General features: G+C 49.8%; 1 protein-coding gene across 1 annotated transcript; it reads left to right on the top strand.

Moving 5' to 3' along the window:
- Positions 1 to 4,248: 4,248 nt before the first annotated feature.
- Positions 4,249 to 11,862, top strand: PRDM13 (PR/SET domain 13; the record flags this gene model as incomplete). The annotated part of the gene is given in 5 exon segments (XM_081044973.1): positions 4,249 to 4,321; positions 4,324 to 4,532; positions 6,067 to 6,198; positions 6,503 to 6,623; positions 10,115 to 11,862. Coding segments are annotated over 5 exon segments (2,283 nt in total).
- Between the last annotated feature and the right edge of the window lie 5,376 nt (positions 11,863 to 17,238).

Genomic DNA, 17,238 nt, shown 5'->3' with positions numbered 1-17,238 from the left:
TCCGTTTCGCTTTTCTTTCCTCAGTTTCTCCCTGCGAGCTTTATAAATCTCCCTTGGAGGAGGAGTGTCCAAGCGGGTGGAAGTCTGAACACAATGCAACCTGAGAATTTCTGTCACTCTCTGCATATGCTCCTAAGTGCTTTAATCCCAATTAGGGGCGGCTGACACACGGTCCTATTCATTCCCATCAGCTCTTGAATACATTTGCCTAGAAATGAACTTCACAAATAGAGGCCCTCCTAAATGTGCCCAACAGCAAGGAAAATCGAATTGAGTGCGGGCTCATTCGGCAGCGGCCGGCAGAGGAGCGTTGAATGTGAAGGTGCCCTGAAACATTGCAATTCAGCAACATGCTCGCTGACTTTTCTTTGTATCATGTCAACCGAAAGAACCAAGAAATAAGTTGGGGAACTCCGGTTAAAAGGCAACTTGCGAGGGGCTCTGAATACTTTTATTGAGCCGCTTCCAAGGAAGGACTTAAACAACAAAAAAAGGCACCACAAAACCCACCAGCGGCGTCCAGTCTGCGTCCTAGCCGAGCGTTTGGAGCCTCCCGGCCGCGGCGCACCCAACTGGCCTCGCAATTAAGGGGAAAATGGCCCCGTCGTCGGCGTGTCATCTGGTGGCGTTCCCAGAGACCGTCGCCGCCGCCCTATTCAGACCCGGCCTTAATGTCCCACCCGCGCCTCGGGGGCCGCGCAGCTGGTCCGCGCTGACCCGGCGGCCCTGCCGGCACGGACACCCTCGGGGGGCGCGGCCCGGGCCACCTCAGGGCCCAACTCTGTCGCATCTCCAGGCCTCCCCTGCGGCCTCGCCTGAGGTCCCTGACCCCGCGCCGCTCACTCCATCCCTGGATCGGGATACTACGCACCGCCCCGGGGGAAGGAGGTTCGTGACTCCCCAACACCCTGGTCCTCCAGTCCCAGGGCCACAGGGACAGCCACCTCGGCCCCGCTGGGGACCTGAAGTCTAAAGGCTTTGCGTCCGGGAGGCCGGCGTCTCTGGAGAAGGGTGTTCCGAAAGCAGCCGCTGATCGCAGCCCCGAAGTTCCTGTGGTTTTTTTTTCCCCTCGAGGCGGAGCCCAACCGAGTCACACACGCGCGGCGCCGGCAGCCTGTGGAGCCCGGGGCTGGGACGCGACCCGCCGCGGGTCGGGGCCGCCCCTGTGACAGCCGGGCCCGCCACCGCGCTGCTGTGAGACTCTGCTCCCGCACCCCGCCTCTCCGCGGGCTGCCGCTCCCCAGCATTCGGCCTCTGTGGGGCGACCTGTTACAGGGCCGGGGTCGTGCCGGCGTGGTCCCGCCGCAGGCTCGCCCCGCACCTCGGTGCAGAAGGGATTTCGCGTTAAAGGGGGGCCTCTGGACCCCTATTTCAAGTCCATAAAAAAGACGAGTGGAATGTTTTGATTGAGTCTCAACATTGTCTTTGAATAAGGCTGAGACCATGTAATTAATGTGTCTTTTTAATAAGAGACAATACGGCCGTTCAAGCTATTTAATTTCATTTAATTTTCCATCCCATTTGCTGCACAGCCCGCTTTTACTTTTAACACCCAGCCTTTCACAGCCCATCTTGCTCCACTGGGCACATTAGATTGGTTTCACCCTTGCTTTTTAGGGGAGGAAAAATAAAAGAAAATGTGTTCCTTTCCTCCTTTGTGGACAATTTATTTCACTTGGGGAACTTCAACTCTGAGCCACAGGACAGAATAAAACTCGGCGAGCTGGTGTGAATGCCTCTGGCGCAGTCCCTTTCTTCTCGCGGAGCTGGGAACCAGCCACAATTGGCTATATTAATAAATAACTTTCCTCACAGTCGGCCTTTACATGGTCCTATTGATAAAATTGTTCGCGTGTCGTTCACGCTTTTTCACTCATTAAGGAGGGCCGGGGAGGAGCCCCGAACCTAGGCCCCGCGCTCGCCTCTTCCCGCTCTCAGTGCTGGTAATTTAAACTGGGTGTCATCCTGGAGTCGCCAGGCCAGAGGTTAGAGGGACATGTTCATGGCTTAAATTTATTGCCCTCGACTCTTCGGAGCGGCTTCCTCTCCTCCGCCCCTCCCCCGGCTTTGCCATTCAAGGGTCGAGGGATCAAAGGCTCCCTTCTCTCTGTCGCGGGCAGACTTCACTGCCCGCAGAAGGGCAATTGGAGAGGTAAGAGGAAAAATCAGTGGCACTTCCCTCAGAAAGGGGCCCTGGGCAAGGAAGGCGTGGCTGTACAGTCAGAGGAACCGCAGGGTGTGGCTGCCCAGACCCGCGGAGAGGCTCTCTTTTTGGACCCAGCAGCCGCGCCTACACAGGTTTGGAGTTAGCACCAAGGTCGCCTATCTATGTGTCACTGCACAGTCTCACTTGAGATGCTTCGACTTGAGACCTTAGACCTGCCCTAGATTCCTCCATTAAGCAAACCAAGAATTTTATAGTGCCCCAAACCAATTCACTCTGCAGGTTATTGTTATTGACCTTTGTAACAAACCCGAGTGAAGCGCGGGGTGGAAGCCAGCGGTCTGTTTGCAACCATCATTCCCATTTTAAGGATTAGGAGACTGAGGCTCCGAAGCAATTTACCGAAGGTTCCCCGAGTCTTGAATGACAGAACACAGACTGAATGATTCTCCTGACCGTGTCGAGTAGGCAAACGCAGGTCTCCATCCCGGGGTGCCATACGGAACTTCTTTGAGGGCCTCGTGGGACAAAGGGCTGAGTTACAAGTGTCACCGCCTTGCGTCCTGCCGCCGTTGTTAACGAATACCCCTGTCCGTGGTCTAAGAACCTCACCTTCCGTGGGCAAAGCAGAGCCCACTGGAGAATGCCACGTGGCGGCTGCTGGGAGTCCTCTGCCTATTTGTACAGAGTTTGGGCCACCCACACCAGGCCAGAAACCCAGAGTCACTCAGTCCTCTCCAGGAATTCCGTGTCGGGCTCGAGTTCAAGTCCATAGGATTTCGGGAGCAGCGTGCCCGGATTAGCAGAGGGTGGCAGATGTGGTAGAACTGTCATAAATATCTGATGAACTGGATCAGTCGGCCATATATTATGAAAATAAATGTCCCCACACAAATAGAAAGCTTCCCTAAAAGACGACGAGGAGCACTCTCGTTTGACTCCAAAGTACCTATTCTCCTAGCTCAAGAACTGGACTAAAGGCAGGGGTTGCCAATGCCCACCTCCACTCGACCCCTTTTCCCCGACCTTAAATAGAGTTTTTTCTTTCTTTCTTTTTCTTTTTTCTTATTTATTTATTTTTTTAGAAAAGTACAGTTTATTGGTTCTCAGGAAGTTAGCCCCAAAGACTTCTCCCCCATTTTAAACTTAAAAGCAAATCAGGGTTTAGGGCGGTTGGTTGGCATGTTGGGGAGACATAATTAAAAACCCAGCAGGCAGAACCTCTCTTCTTCCTCGGGTGCGGTCGGGGAAGGGAGATATTCCACAAAGCCGCAGCGGTGCGGCCGCTTCCCATTCTCCAGAGAAGGTGCGGGCCCCGGTGTCCCCGAGAGCAATGATGCACAGATGACCCTGTCTCCCCAAACTGGTCCAGGCGCTTGGTATTTCGGGGCGAAACTGAACAGAAGGAACCATAAAACGGTTCTAAATAGACCACTGGCCTGAACCCAATCCCCTGAAATGGTAATATGGTCGTCATTTAAAAAGTGTAGGTATTTTCTGGTGTTTTCCCATCAAGTACCTGCCTAATTTCTGTATGGCACACGCCAGAAATCAATAGAAGTTAACAAGTCCTCCAAACAGTCCCCATCTCTTTGTTTAATCTCCTTTACAATAAAGCCAAGGGGAGAGAATTAAAAATCTTTGAAGTAGATCGAAGCTCAAAGGAATCAGCCAAGTAGACTTAAAGTAGTCACTTATTTCCCAAAACTGGTTTGTCTGCGAACAATAAAAGGAAGTAAAATTTATGGAGAAATTATACAGTGGATTTGTCACTTAAAATATCGTAACTGTCTCGAGGACAATACCCCATGCTGAGGATTAATGGTCCCGCCGGACCTTTGATTCACCATCGCCTTTTCTTCGCCCTTGACAAATTGGATTTTTAGGAATGGGAAGGTCGCCTGGACCATTGTGAGCCAGCCATTCAGAGGCCTCGATTATGCAGGGGGCTGAGGGAACCACTCCATGTGACCCTCTCGGGTGGGACTCTGCAGCTGCTCCGCAGCCCAACTCTCTCACCAAACTCCGCGCCCTTGCGCTAGCAGTGCCAAAAGGCGCCCGCCCTGATTGAAAAGGCGCAGTGCATGCCCCGCCGCGTCACTCCGCGGGCGGAGGACGCACGTCGGGGCGCGGCTCCCTGGCTCGCGCGCGACTGCGGCTCTGTTGCTCGCACCCTGCGGAGGACCCCGCGCGCCCAAGAGCCTTCCTGGCGGCGGCGGCAGCAATGCACGGAGCCGCCCGCGGTCCAGCCACCAGCGTGAGCGCCGATTGCTGTATCCCGGCCGGCCTGCGCCTCGGGCCGGTGCCAGGAACCTTCAAGCTGGGCAAGTACCTGTCAGACCGCAGGGAACCCGGGCCCAAGAAAAAGGTATTAGCCATTCCAACCTCCGCCCCCTGTCGTTCGCCTCCCTTTTCCCTGGCCCAGGAAACTGGTAAATAGGGCAAGTGGAGAAAAGGGGTGATTGATTCGTTACCTGCTAACTCTGCCAGGGAAAGGGAACTTCGATTACTCCCTGCAAGTCTCATTAACTGAGAACTGGACGTGGGCCGGGCTGAGGGAAGAGGATGTGGCTGAGAGGGGACAGCCCCCAGGTGGGGTGCACGAGGCTGTTTGCGTGCCAGGACCACTTGGAACCCGCGTTTTCCCGCATCTCTGGGAGAGCATAGGACCTCAGAGGCGCGGGTGCTCCCGGCCTGTCTCGCAAATGCGCCTTTCCTGTTTTGCTCCAGGTATTGAGGACGTTTCTTGCCTCCTTCCCTTCAGTATGCTAATTTGAGGCTTATTTTACCTTAGAATAATTTAATCTCATTTCCTCCGATAAAACAATCCTTGGGAAACTCTCAGTTCCTAGAACCACCCCAAATTTCCTCGGATGTCTACTTTGTGGGTTTGGCGCTCACACAGCGTCAGAGTGGGGATTCCAACCTTTTCTCTCAGTGGTTTTTTGGGGTAAATGGAGAGAGGTGATTGCTCTGACGCGGGCTCCAAGGGCGTGGAGCGCCCACCCGTGTAGGGCACCTGGTCTGGGTACCTGCTGCCGGGCTTTGAGAGCACAGGGTCGCAACTGGGAGGGGTCAGGTCCAACCCGCCAGTTCTGACTCCCCAAACCGCGTCGCGACCCCTGACCAGAGAGGAGTTTTCTAGGCCCCCGCCCGCCTTCATGCATGCCAGCCGGCAAGGTCGGTGAACAGCCGCGGGGAAATGAGGGTGGTGGTGGTGGTGGTGGTGTGGGGGTGTGGGGGTGGGGTAGGGTGGGAGAGGACCCTAGTTTTGGTTTGCGGCTGCCTAGAGCTTTCTTGTAAGAAATCGCTCTGATGCCCAGCCAGAGGGATTCGCAGCTGGCTGCTCATGCAATCATCTCCTCCGCGGACTAGAGCCGCGTTTGCTGCGCACTACGCCTTCTTCTTTAAACGCGCTTTAATTGCTTTTAAATGGCCGGTCAACGTGCGGCCACTTTGTTCAAACACTTTCACTGCCGGACTTGCCCGCACCTCTGCACTCGAGAACGAGAGGACACAAGAGAGAGTGGGGGACACTGGGTTCTGGGACTGACTTTGAAACGTCATTACCCTGGTTATTGGGCTGCTCTCGGAGCCGCAAGAGGGAGAGCTGGGGTGGGAGTGGGCGATGTCTCGGTAGAAAATGAGCCCTGGTACTGGGGAAGGGGGAGAATGCCCTCACCCCTCGTGTTGTCAAGGTGGGGCTAGAGGGGGGGGACTGTTAGCCGGTCTCCACTCTTCCTTCCTCTCCCAAGGAAAGGTCCTAAGGAGTTACCCTCCTCCCAGCAGTGCACAGCGAACACAACCAGTTTTCTGAATCTGGTGCGGTTGAGGATAATTTTCCCTCTGGGTTGTGGGCCTGACTGTGGCGCGGGGGAGAACGACCACTGCTTGTGTTGCAGGTGCGCATGGTGAGAGGGGAGCTGGTGGACGAGTCGGGGGGCTCTCCTCTGGAGTGGATAGGGTTAATCCGGGCAGCCAGGAACCCCCAGGAACAGACTCTGGAAGCTATTGCAGACTTACCCGGAGGACAGGTACTGTGGACTTCCCCTCCCCCCACTGCCAATTCTACCTGCCTAACCGTCAGTGAGGTGGCCACCAATAAGTATTAAGAGCAAAGTACTTTAGCTATCGTCTCATTTAAACATCCCAACAACCCTGTAAGGTAGATACTATTATTTAACATTTGAAGAATGAGGGAAATGAGGTTGAGAGAGGTCCAATAACTTTTCCAACGTCACACAGCTTCAGAACGGGGATTCCAACCTTTTCTCTCAGTTGTTTTTTGACCAATTATCCAAGAAATGACAGCAAGCTGTCCTGTTCCTTACATCCCAGATCTTCTACCGAGCGCTGCGAGACGTCCAGCCAGGGGAGGAGCTGACCGTGTGGTATTCCAACTCCTTGGCTCAGTGGTTTGACATCCCCACAATTGCAACTCCTACACACGACGAGAAAGGTACCGCCTCCCAGAGGGCCTCCAGGCCGTCGTGGGTGGACAAGAGTCCAGCCCTCCTCTGGTCTTTGGGAGAGTCCCCAGACTTGAAAAAGCCTTTCTTTTGCGCTGTGTAAAACTGAATTCACCCTCCCAGTTCGTGTGGGCAGAGAGGTGATGTTACCATTACCCCCTTAAAATCAACAGTAAATGATGTGACAGTAATAATCTGGCTCATGGTGGCAGGGAAAAAATGCTCTTTATGAACTTCACTGGGGTCATCATTTCCTATTGCATACCCAAAGACGTAATTATTTACTCAATTAAGAATCAATAAAGGAGCATTAAAATATTATCACATCAGGAGCACTAGAAAGCATAACAAACCTGGAGTACTTCTAAGTGGAGGGCATCTCTTTCCCACTGGCTTGAAGGAGAGTAAAGTATTTCTACATTATTTTAGAAGCATTATGGTACTTACTGTTGGTCAGTTGGCTGGTTGTGAGGCTCTTCCATTTAAATGGTTTTTATTCACTTCCCCCTCCCTACTTAAATTGAATTTGGGATGTATCCCAGTTTCTTAGATTTATTTGATCCCTTCCAAAGCCAAGAGCGGATTTATGCAAATTAAGGTGCACTAACTAAAGAAAAAAACATTTTCAAACCTTTCCTAGAACACTGAAGAACACTTCCTGTGGAAAAAAGCTGGGAGGTGCTAAAGTAGTTAAGATCTTGACACTCCTTTTTAATGCACAGACCTTCCTTGCCTTTCTTTTTTCCTTGCCTATTATTTATCTGTAATTTCTCCTGAAGACACAGTTGATATTTAAAGTCAATATAATAAATGCTGTGAAGTATTTTCGCATGTTCTCCCTCTGAATTGCCTGCTCAATCTCATCCCTTTATACATAGGGTTAAAAAAATAACACAAATGTGGGAATTGAACACTTCGTGAATACTTGTAAGGCAGAATGAAGTTTATTCAGAACAATGAATCACTTCAGCTCAAAGCTTCACTGTCTTCTGTAAATTATTTCTATTTATTTTGTGGATAGATTTGTATGTATTCATAAAAGTTATCTTAGTTTGTTCCTTGTATCACAATTATATTAAGTTCTCTTGTCAACATCTTCCAGTAAAAGAGAAACATGACAAAAACCCGAATAGTGGAGAACTCTCAAACCTGCCATCACAGAACAATTCCAAGGGCTAGTGGCCTTTAGGGGACAGACATTTCTGCACAGAACACCCTTCCTTAGGCACTCTCAAATAATATAAAGGTACCTGGTTTGAGTGGTGGCCCTTGTGTTTTCATTTCAGCCAATAGTTTATAGACATCATATGGTAACAGATGTCAAAATAGACACCATTTTCCTTTTGGGGAATGTATGGATTATTTTGAATCCTGACTTTCCCAACTTTGAGATGTTTGAAATCTTGACAACCTTACAGTTACATAAAGGAGAGGAGGAGAAGTCACTTATGAAGTGTGTTTGATACTTTTGGCATAGGTTGGATTTCAGAGTCCAGACAACATGTCAGTTGGTTAGGATAAACTGGAAAAGAAACACATTGGAACTGAAAACCCCCCATATATCTAATGTATGTTTAAATCTTGAAACGAGAAAGAAATAAGTAGGGATGGCTGCTATTCTTTCAATGTTCACTAATTCCAGGGGATTTCAATTCCATAATAAGATTAAGGAAAATACTGACCCTCCCCCATTTTTTTTGAAACAAAGCTTACTTGGCTTTGCACTGAGCTAAGTCATTCTGGGCAACATCTGAAAACTTCCTTTAAAAAGGGGTGATAAAAGGGGGGTTCTGAACATAGGAGAAGGAAGGTTATTTAAGATATTAAATCAGCATACACACTAAGAGAACCCTAGAGGCCTCTTCTCTCTTTTCAAGATTTATTTTACATGCTGTTTAATATAAGGTAGCAGAAATATTAAAATGATTTTATCCAAGTCTTCCATAAACAGTATATGGTCGCATAGGCAAATCCTCCCCATTTTTTTCTTTCTGCTCTCCCAATGGCTTCGGCTGGAAGAAACAGCTCCTTACTTGAACTTCCACCTTAGTTATCTGGGGGGGCGGGGGGCGGTACTACTTGCTTTATTCGAAGCCAGAATAAAATACATGAAGGGAGAAAGATCTCCATTTCCCCCCATTGTTGTTCTGTAGTAATGTTTTAGAAGTTTGTGCTGCTTGTGTGCAAGGAGGGAAAATTTAGCTTTTACATTAAATTTAATGTCTGACATATACTTTGGATACTTCCTTGTGGCTCAACTAACTTCTTTTCCAGAAATCCTTCCTTTCTGTGTTATCAATAAACCACAACATCGAAAAAGACACCCATTTGCAAATTGCTGTTCTCTGTACAGATGTAACAGGACTTTTTTGAGTGAAAATTAACTTCCACTATGTGATCAGAATCTGTTTCATACATGTCTCTTGATTGTGTTCACAGACCCTGACAAAATTAAAAATACAAATAATAAATAATAAATAATATTAAACACAAAAGAAGGTTTGACACCAAAAAAAACATGTATGTAGTTCCTGGTAGAGAACAATGAACTTATTAAAAACTGAGTATCTACGTATATCTATATCACTTATGTATATGTAATAAAAATAAACTATATATCTTTTCCAAGGACTTGACAAAGCTTGGATTTCTGCAGCTATCTGGGAGTTAATTAATTACCAGGTGGAAAAACTGACAAGATGATGTAACATCATCCTTTAGTTTTTTAGAATACAGGACATAGGACTTTTTCTTTTCTCCCATCAAATTAAATGAGGTTAAAGAGGAAATAAAGATACAACTAATTTTGAAGATTAGCAAATCATAGTCCCCAGGTGGTCCTTCAGTTGGTCACGCTCCAGGAAAACCTCAGGCAAAGTGTTTAAGGCTGGGAGGGGGTGGAAAGATGGGTAATGGACATAAAAGACATTGTTCTATGAAAAGGAATGATTACATATGGCCCATACATACAGGATATTGTCTCGCTTGGTAATGAGGAGATCACGACCATTAGATTGGCCTTTGTTCAGTTTATCCAAACTCTTTGACATACGCCACCTATTCTGCAAACGCCAACAGATGGGCCCGGGCACAGCACAGCCTCAACATTTGATTTAGAGCAACAGCTGCTCTCTGCTCTCATCTCTTCCCGGCCAGCCTGCCTGAGCTCTGCCCTCCCAACGAAAATTTGCTCGTAGGGCCTTGAGGAAGTCTTCGTTGGAAAGGCCCAGATCACCCCTCTTGGCCTCTAAGTAGTCCCAGAGGATGGAAATGGTGATAAAATTGGCCATTTGGGGACACCTCGGGGTCCTTGCTACAGTGGGACTACTGAACTCAATTGTTCGCCGGGACCCAAGAATACTCCTGCTTCTGCTCACACCTCTGGTCAAAACCTGGACTTTGCCTTAGGTGCGTTGGCGCTTTCTTTCTCTCTTGCTTGTTTGCTTCTCACGGGGTCGCTTTTCTACCCTTTCTCACGCAGGCGAGGAGCGCTACATATGCTGGTACTGCTGGAGGACGTTTAGATACCCCAACAGCCTTAAGGCGCACCTACGTTTCCACTGCGTGCTCAGCAGCGGCGCGGGCCGCGCCTACCTGCCCCACGAGCACGCCGCTCGTCAGGGCGCTGTCCCGGTCGCGGATGGCCTTCGCCTCTCTCCGAAACCCCAAGTGCCCGACTTCGCCGCGGCCGCCCGGGGGGGCACTTTGAGACCCCAACCGCAGGCCCCGCCGCCTGTCCAGGCCTACGTAGCGAGGGAGAGCATCAAGCGGGAGGCCTCGGCGCCATCGGCCACCTCCCCGCCCCCGGCCAAGTGGGGGCCGTCCAAGAAGGGCAAGGAGCAGCCGGAACGCGCCCTGGAAATAAGCGGGGCCTCCGGGGGACAAGGCCACTTCCTCGGCATCGTGGGCAGCTCCCCAGCGGGGGGTGGCGGCCTGGCCTTCTACCCCGGCGTGCGCTCAGCTTTCAAGCCCGCCAGCTTGGCCAGGGCAGCTGCAGCCGCTCACGGCGACCCCTACCGGGAGGAGGGCGGTGGCAAAGCTGGGGCCGGCCTAGCCTTAGGCAGACTGCTGGGCGGAGGTCGGGCGGGAGGGCGCCCCGGAAGCGGGGAGAACCCGGCGGCGGGCGGCGCGGGCCACCACCATCACCACCACGCGCACCACCACCACCACCACCACCACCACCCTAAGTGCCTGCTCGCGGGGGACCCGCCGCCGCCGCCTGGCCTGCCCTGCTCCGGGGCTCTGCGCGGCTTCCCTCTGCTCCCGGGGCCCCCGGAAGAGGCGTCCGCCTTCAAGCACGTGGAGCGCGCCCCGCCCGCCGCGGCCGCCTCTCTGCCCGGAGCGCGTTACGCGCAGCTGCCCCCGGCCGACCGGCTGCCCCTGGAGCGCTGCGCGCTGCCCGCCCTCGACGCAGGCGGGCTCAAAGCCTACCCCGGGGGCGAGTGCAGCCACCTGCCCGCCGTCATGCCAGCCTTTACCGTCTACAACGGGGAGCTCCTCTATGGCTCGCCGGCCGCCGCAGCTTATTACCCGCTTAAACTGCACTTCGGCGGGCTGCTCAAGTATCCCGAGTCCATCTCCTACTTCGGCGGGCCCGCGGCGGCGGCGGCGGCCGCTCTAAGCCCCGCCGAGCTGGGCTCGCTGGCTAGCATCGACCGAGAGATCGCCATGCACACGCAGCAGCTCTCCGAGATGGCGTCCGGGAAAGGTCGCGGCCGCCTGGACGCGGGGGCGCTGCCGCCCGGCGTCGTGGCGTCGGCTGGCGCGGGAGGTGGCGGCGGCGGCGGCGGCGGCGGCGCGGGCAAGCCCAAGACGGGTCACTTGTGCCTCTACTGTGGCAAGCTGTACTCGCGCAAGTATGGGCTCAAGATTCACATGCGGACGCACACGGGCTACAAGCCACTCAAGTGCAAAGTGTGCCTGAGGCCATTCGGCGACCCCAGCAATCTCAACAAGCACATCCGCCTGCACGCCGAGGGCAACACCCCCTACCGCTGCGAGTTCTGCGGCAAGGTGCTAGTGCGCCGCCGAGACCTGGAGCGCCACGTCAAGTCCCGCCACCCCGGCCAGAACCTACTCGCCAAGGCGGGCGACAGTTCGGGCACGGAGCCGGACTACCCTCGGGAACCTGGGGAGCCCAAGAGCGACAACGACAGCGACGTGGACGTCTGCTTCACGGACGACCAGAGCGACCCTGAGGCCGGGGGCAGCGGCCAGCGCGACTCTTAACGAAGGAAGGGGTGTATGTGGGAGGTGTGGACACAGAGAAGTGGGGCTTCTGTACTGGGACAAGAGGAGCTCCCGATGGTGAGAAGGACCTAGTTGACCAAACCGTTTTTATTTTGGTGGAGCGCCAGATTTTGGAACAATAAGTACCAGGTCCGAGGCTGAAACTCAGAGCAAAGGCTTGGAGGTGGCTTAAAGAAACCTGGCCTCCTGAGCAGCCTTCAGGGATGGCATTCCCGCGCTCCAGGTCTCCGGACTCTGAGGATGGGTTTCCCCCCAACCGCCCAGACCGTCCGCTTTCCAGGTTTAGGATCACGGAATGTGAACTTCACAGCGCCCTTCAGGGCGCCAATTTCAACTGCCACGTATTTTAAAATTGTTCTTTTCTGTGGAGGAAATTGTGCCTTTTAAAATGATGTTTTTGTGAGTGTATTTTACATTAGCATTTCGCTGCATAGGCAAAACAGTAGTCACAGTTGGGTAGATGTGGCATCCATACACTTGTTTCCATTTCATCTGTTCTGTCAGGGACTACGTCTTGCCGCATTTAATACAGTGGTAGCAGGTGTACGAATTGGTCAAGTTGCAATTATTTATAAGAGAATAATGACAAATGTAAAATATCTAAAGCATGAATTTAAGAGCACGCAATATATAATTGTAAAGAAAATGTCCTATTTGGTAGAGTACAAATGTGATGTATGTTGTTTTATAATGAATGATGTACAGTGGATTCGGTATTTTGGTCTTGGTTCCAGTTTGTGCAATCTTTAATAAAAGAAAAGATACAAACGAGAGTGGTTCACTTAATTTCAGCAGATTCTTTAAGGAAACAGTTTAATTCGAAAACGATTTTCGAGGAGACTTCATAATAAAATAAATCGTAGGACACTTGCATACTTTGATTATTCATAAAATAAATGTTAAGTAGTGTTGTAATAGGGAAATATACCATTTTCAATATGTGCATTTCATGGGCTCTTAGACAGCAGGCAGAGCAATTGTTTTCTGAAATCATTGTTAATCACGCTAAGTGTTTTTGTGTTTATGGGAAGCTAATGACTTTCAAGAAAAACATACATTTCTTGTAAGAAAGGATTATGGAATTGTAAAATCACTATTTCTTATGTACCATTTTGACAGAACTTTCCTTGGGAAGCAAAAAAAAAAAAAAGAAACTTGCTCAGTGCTTTTCATGATGCATACACTTTAATATTCATTCAACAAACACTAAAGGAGGATCTATTTTTATTGGAGGTGCTGATCTATTTGCTCTACGTAGGTTCTTTTTTCCATGTGTTCCTTCCAGCAATCTTGTGCTGACCATATGGGTCCTGTTTTACGGAAGAGAACCGGTCACTGGGATGCCAATAATTAGAACAGAAAGTTAGAAGCAGTAACTTTATTTAAGGATATAAAAATAAATGCTAGCTAATGGAAAGATAAAGAAAATAATTTTGTGGGTTAAAATTAGAAAGCACCCTTTCTCTTTCTCACCTCCCCCAGCACACACCACAGTACTCTGAGGAGGATTTCACCGCAGTTATTTAAGAGGTGGAGGATTAGTCATCCCCTCAGCTAAGGGAAGGTCTACAGTGCTCTTCCCAGAGGTTGGTGGAAGATATTTGGTCACCAAAAGGTCTGGATATGCCCCCTGATGATTGAACTCGGTTAAAAATGCCCTTCATTTTCAGAATCCTGATTACTGGAGCAGTTCACCCTGCTGTCTCCCAGTTGAGAACATGGCCTCCATCATTAGGTGGCTGGCAGGGACCTTTTCTGATTGCTCAGCAGGAAGCACGAGGAGCATCTGACTTGGTGGTGATGAGTAAAAAGATTTCTTTCATGAAAAAACTTTCACTGGAAATTATAGAATTTTTTAAAAGTGTCAGCTGACCAGAAAATGCTTTGTAAAAGAAAACCCAAAGAGAAACAAAAATGATGTGTGGATTAACATGTACCTATATGGTGATAATGACACAACATTTATTGAAGACCTACACTGCCAGATCCTGATGGTATTTGCAGTTCTTCTCCACAGATATTGACCGTGGGCTTGCCCCACCCCATTCAGTGATGGCCCTGCGACACACAACTGGAAGTAAACCCAAGCATCTGCCTGTTTAGCCTGGGCTCCAGCAGCTTCTCACTACTTGCTTAGTATCATGGTCCTGCCCTTTGAAGCAATTATACTTGAAACCAAAGTCACAATTATAGAGAAATATTGGAAAACTTTTCTGAAATCAGATAGTGGAAGTCCTCGGTGGAATTGGGAAAGGCTGCCCAGATTTGACACGTGGGAAAAGTTTTATCAGCTTTAAAAATCATGTTTTCTTCTCCCATTCTCCAGCTCAGTACTAAGTCCTATAATCCTTGTTGTTTTTTGTGAAAATAGTCTTTAAAGAAATAAATTAAAAATAGTTTGGTGAAAGGAAATACATTCAAAATTGATAAAGATTTAATAAAACAAACAATCCTTTGGCCTTCTGTTTTCCTGTTTGTAAATTGATAGCTGTATATTATAAAAAATGAAAATTGAACATAGATTTAAAAGGCTTTTAATCTCAGGTCATTTGGAGTTCTTCCTAGGTTGCCTCACATAATCTGTATGTGTGTCCGTGGATGTGCACACTCTCATACATAATCAATGTAATTATTTATTTTAATGGTGAAGTCCAATCAGTGATATACAATCAGTAACAATAATATTACTTATTTTAAACGGCTCAGTTGAAGTAGTGTTTCTCAGATTATTTCTTTCAATCTCCTATCCCCATTTTCCAACCCCAATCCTCAAGACTTCTTATCCTGATGACCACAACTAACTTTGAGGGTTATGCTAAAGCCACTGGAAATTTCTGAGATTTTAACTGACTATTTTGTACCAAATGTTAAGAAAAAGAAAGATAGGAGGCGTCATGCCTTTTAGAAGTGAAAGATTCTAGATTTTTGGGCCTACTTAATTTGGACATTAAAATGTTTTGCTAACCTAAGTAAATTAGACAGACGTGGGCTCTAGGCTTGCCTCCACCACTTACTTGCTTGGCATCTTGGGCCAATCTCTCGATTGCTTCAATTCCCTCATCTATAAAACAGGTTGAAATAAGCAACAGGGTAGTTGTGAAGATTGAATGAATTAATGCAGTTAAACTTAGAATCAAGCCTGATGCATACATAGTAAGCTCTCAAACAATACAGTCATGCACCACTTAAGTTCTGGGGATACCTACGGAGAAATACATCGCCGGGCGATTTTGTCATTGTGCGAACATCATTGAGCGCATTTACTCAAACCCAGATGGTGTAGCCTACTTCATACCTAGGCTATGTGGTACAGCCCATTGCTCCTAGGCTACAAGTCCGTACAGCATGTTGCTGTACTGAGTACTGTAGGCTATTGTAAGACAATGATAAATATTTGTGTACCTAAACATATCTAAACATAGAAAAGATACAGGAAAAATATGGTATAAAAAATAAAGTGTGTGTGTACCTGTGCATAGTGGGCACTTTGGGGGCGAGGAGCAGAGGGAGGCCTGTGAAGGGAGACACCCTCTAAGGAAGAGTAGACATCAGGAGGAGGGAGGGAAGAAGAGAGAGAGGGAAGGAGGAGAAGAGGAGAGAAAGGGAGAGCAGAGATGGAATGAGAACCACGAGATAAAGGTTATGATGTGAAATAATAAAAGGGAGGGGGAAGAGAGAGAGAGAGATAGAGAGAGAGACAGAGAGACAGAGAGACAGATTCGAAAGGGGCTGGGAGAGGAGAGAAAAAAGAACCGGAGGGAAGGGAAGTGAGTTTGTGCGCATGAGTGCCTGTACGTGTGCGAGGGGACTGGTGTGTGTGTGGAGGTGGGCTCTTTGTCTTCACTCCTACCCAGCTGCTCCTCTCTTCTTCTCCAACTCTTGGCTCTAGTCTCAGTTAGTTGGTGGACAGCTTGCTGAGCCTCCTCTTCTGTTTAAACCACTCAGAGCTAGCAGTAAATTCAACATTTGGTAGGATCCAGCCTTTTCTTTCAACACTCAAACTTTTTAATGATAATCCTTTGTAATGTTATGGACCACCGAGGCGTATGCTACATGCTGTCTGTCGATGATTCAAACTCCTTATGCTTGCATGACAGTATTAAAAATGACTCTAGCAACTCTTTGCGGTTCCATCGTAAAGACATCAACGAACGAGATGAAGGTTGAGGCTCTTTTATAAACATTAGCGTATTTTTTTGCAGCGTACTCGCTCTCTCCTTGGTTCACTTCTAGCCCTGGACAAACTCGTACCAACTTGAGTAAAAGGCCTTTCATACGTTTGTTAAAGAGAAACTTCTTCAGACCTCTTGTTAAACCTTTCTTTCAATTTTGAGCTCGTTCAAATGGTTCACAGCGGTTAAGTGAACAGGAAGAAGAATGCTCTTCGTCTGTTCTCACTAATTTTTGAAATGCGCAGCTGTACGACGGCAGCGTTTACGCAGAAGAATGTAGCTGAGGCGAGCGCCCATACACCTCTCTCCCCTTCGGAGCCGAGCAGAGAGCCTAGGGCAAGAGCCGAAATTCCTCAAGGTTCTACTGGGGCAAAGTTTACTTACTACCTAGCCTCTGAGGCAAGGAGGTGAGTGTCTGCGGGGTTCCAGGTTAGAACTGCTCTTCGGGGAAGCTGCGGGAGCAGTGCTGGTGCTGCTGCTCCTGCTGGGGTTCCAGCATCCGGAGGGTGGTGATTGGCTGCGCGTCTTTAGCCTGAGCGCTGTCATTGGCTCATCTTTGGGAGCCACGGTTGCTGTTGGTGGAGGGCTGGCCGAGCGCGAAGATCTGGGCAGGTGCTGCCCCCTGGGAACCCCTGGCCCAGCCGCGGTGGCGCTGCGTGGGCGGGTGCTGCGCCAAAGCCAGAGCGTGTGGCACTCTTGCCACTCACAGCTTCGCTCTCACTGGAAAAAGGAGTTTCCGGGTTCTGGGTTGGGGCAGAGGTGTGGGAGTCTCCGGGCGTTTAGGTGTTACAGTCCTGGAGCCCTGAAAGGGAGGAAGACGCGGGAATCCTCCTCCTCCAGCCCCGGCGACCAGGAAGAGTTCAAGGAAGTTCCAGGCGCCTTACTAGTCGGTGTTTAAATGACCCTGCCCCGCTCTGGCGGGGAGCTGCGAGACCGGCGCAGCGCGCCCACGCCATCTGCTGCTTTCCCAAGGAGAACCGGGCAGAGGCGCTGGCGCCATCGGGAGGTCAGACTTGACCCTTGGCTCCCCAGGTGTGAGCTGTGAAGAGAAGGGCTCAACAGACGGCGGGGCCTACGTGTTTAGTTCCAGAAGGAGCGTGGCGCTCGATCTGGGCTGGGTGACCTTCCTACAAAAGATGAAAGGAGCGCTTCTGTCATCTGTAACTGTAGTTTAATTCAAATG

Source organism: Rhinolophus hipposideros (genome assembly GCF_964194185.1).
Source record: "Rhinolophus hipposideros genome assembly, chromosome: 3".
In the NCBI taxonomy this organism is placed as follows: Eukaryota; Metazoa; Chordata; class Mammalia; order Chiroptera; family Rhinolophidae; genus Rhinolophus; species Rhinolophus hipposideros.
This window is presented reverse-complemented; position numbering and strand designations above follow the sequence as displayed.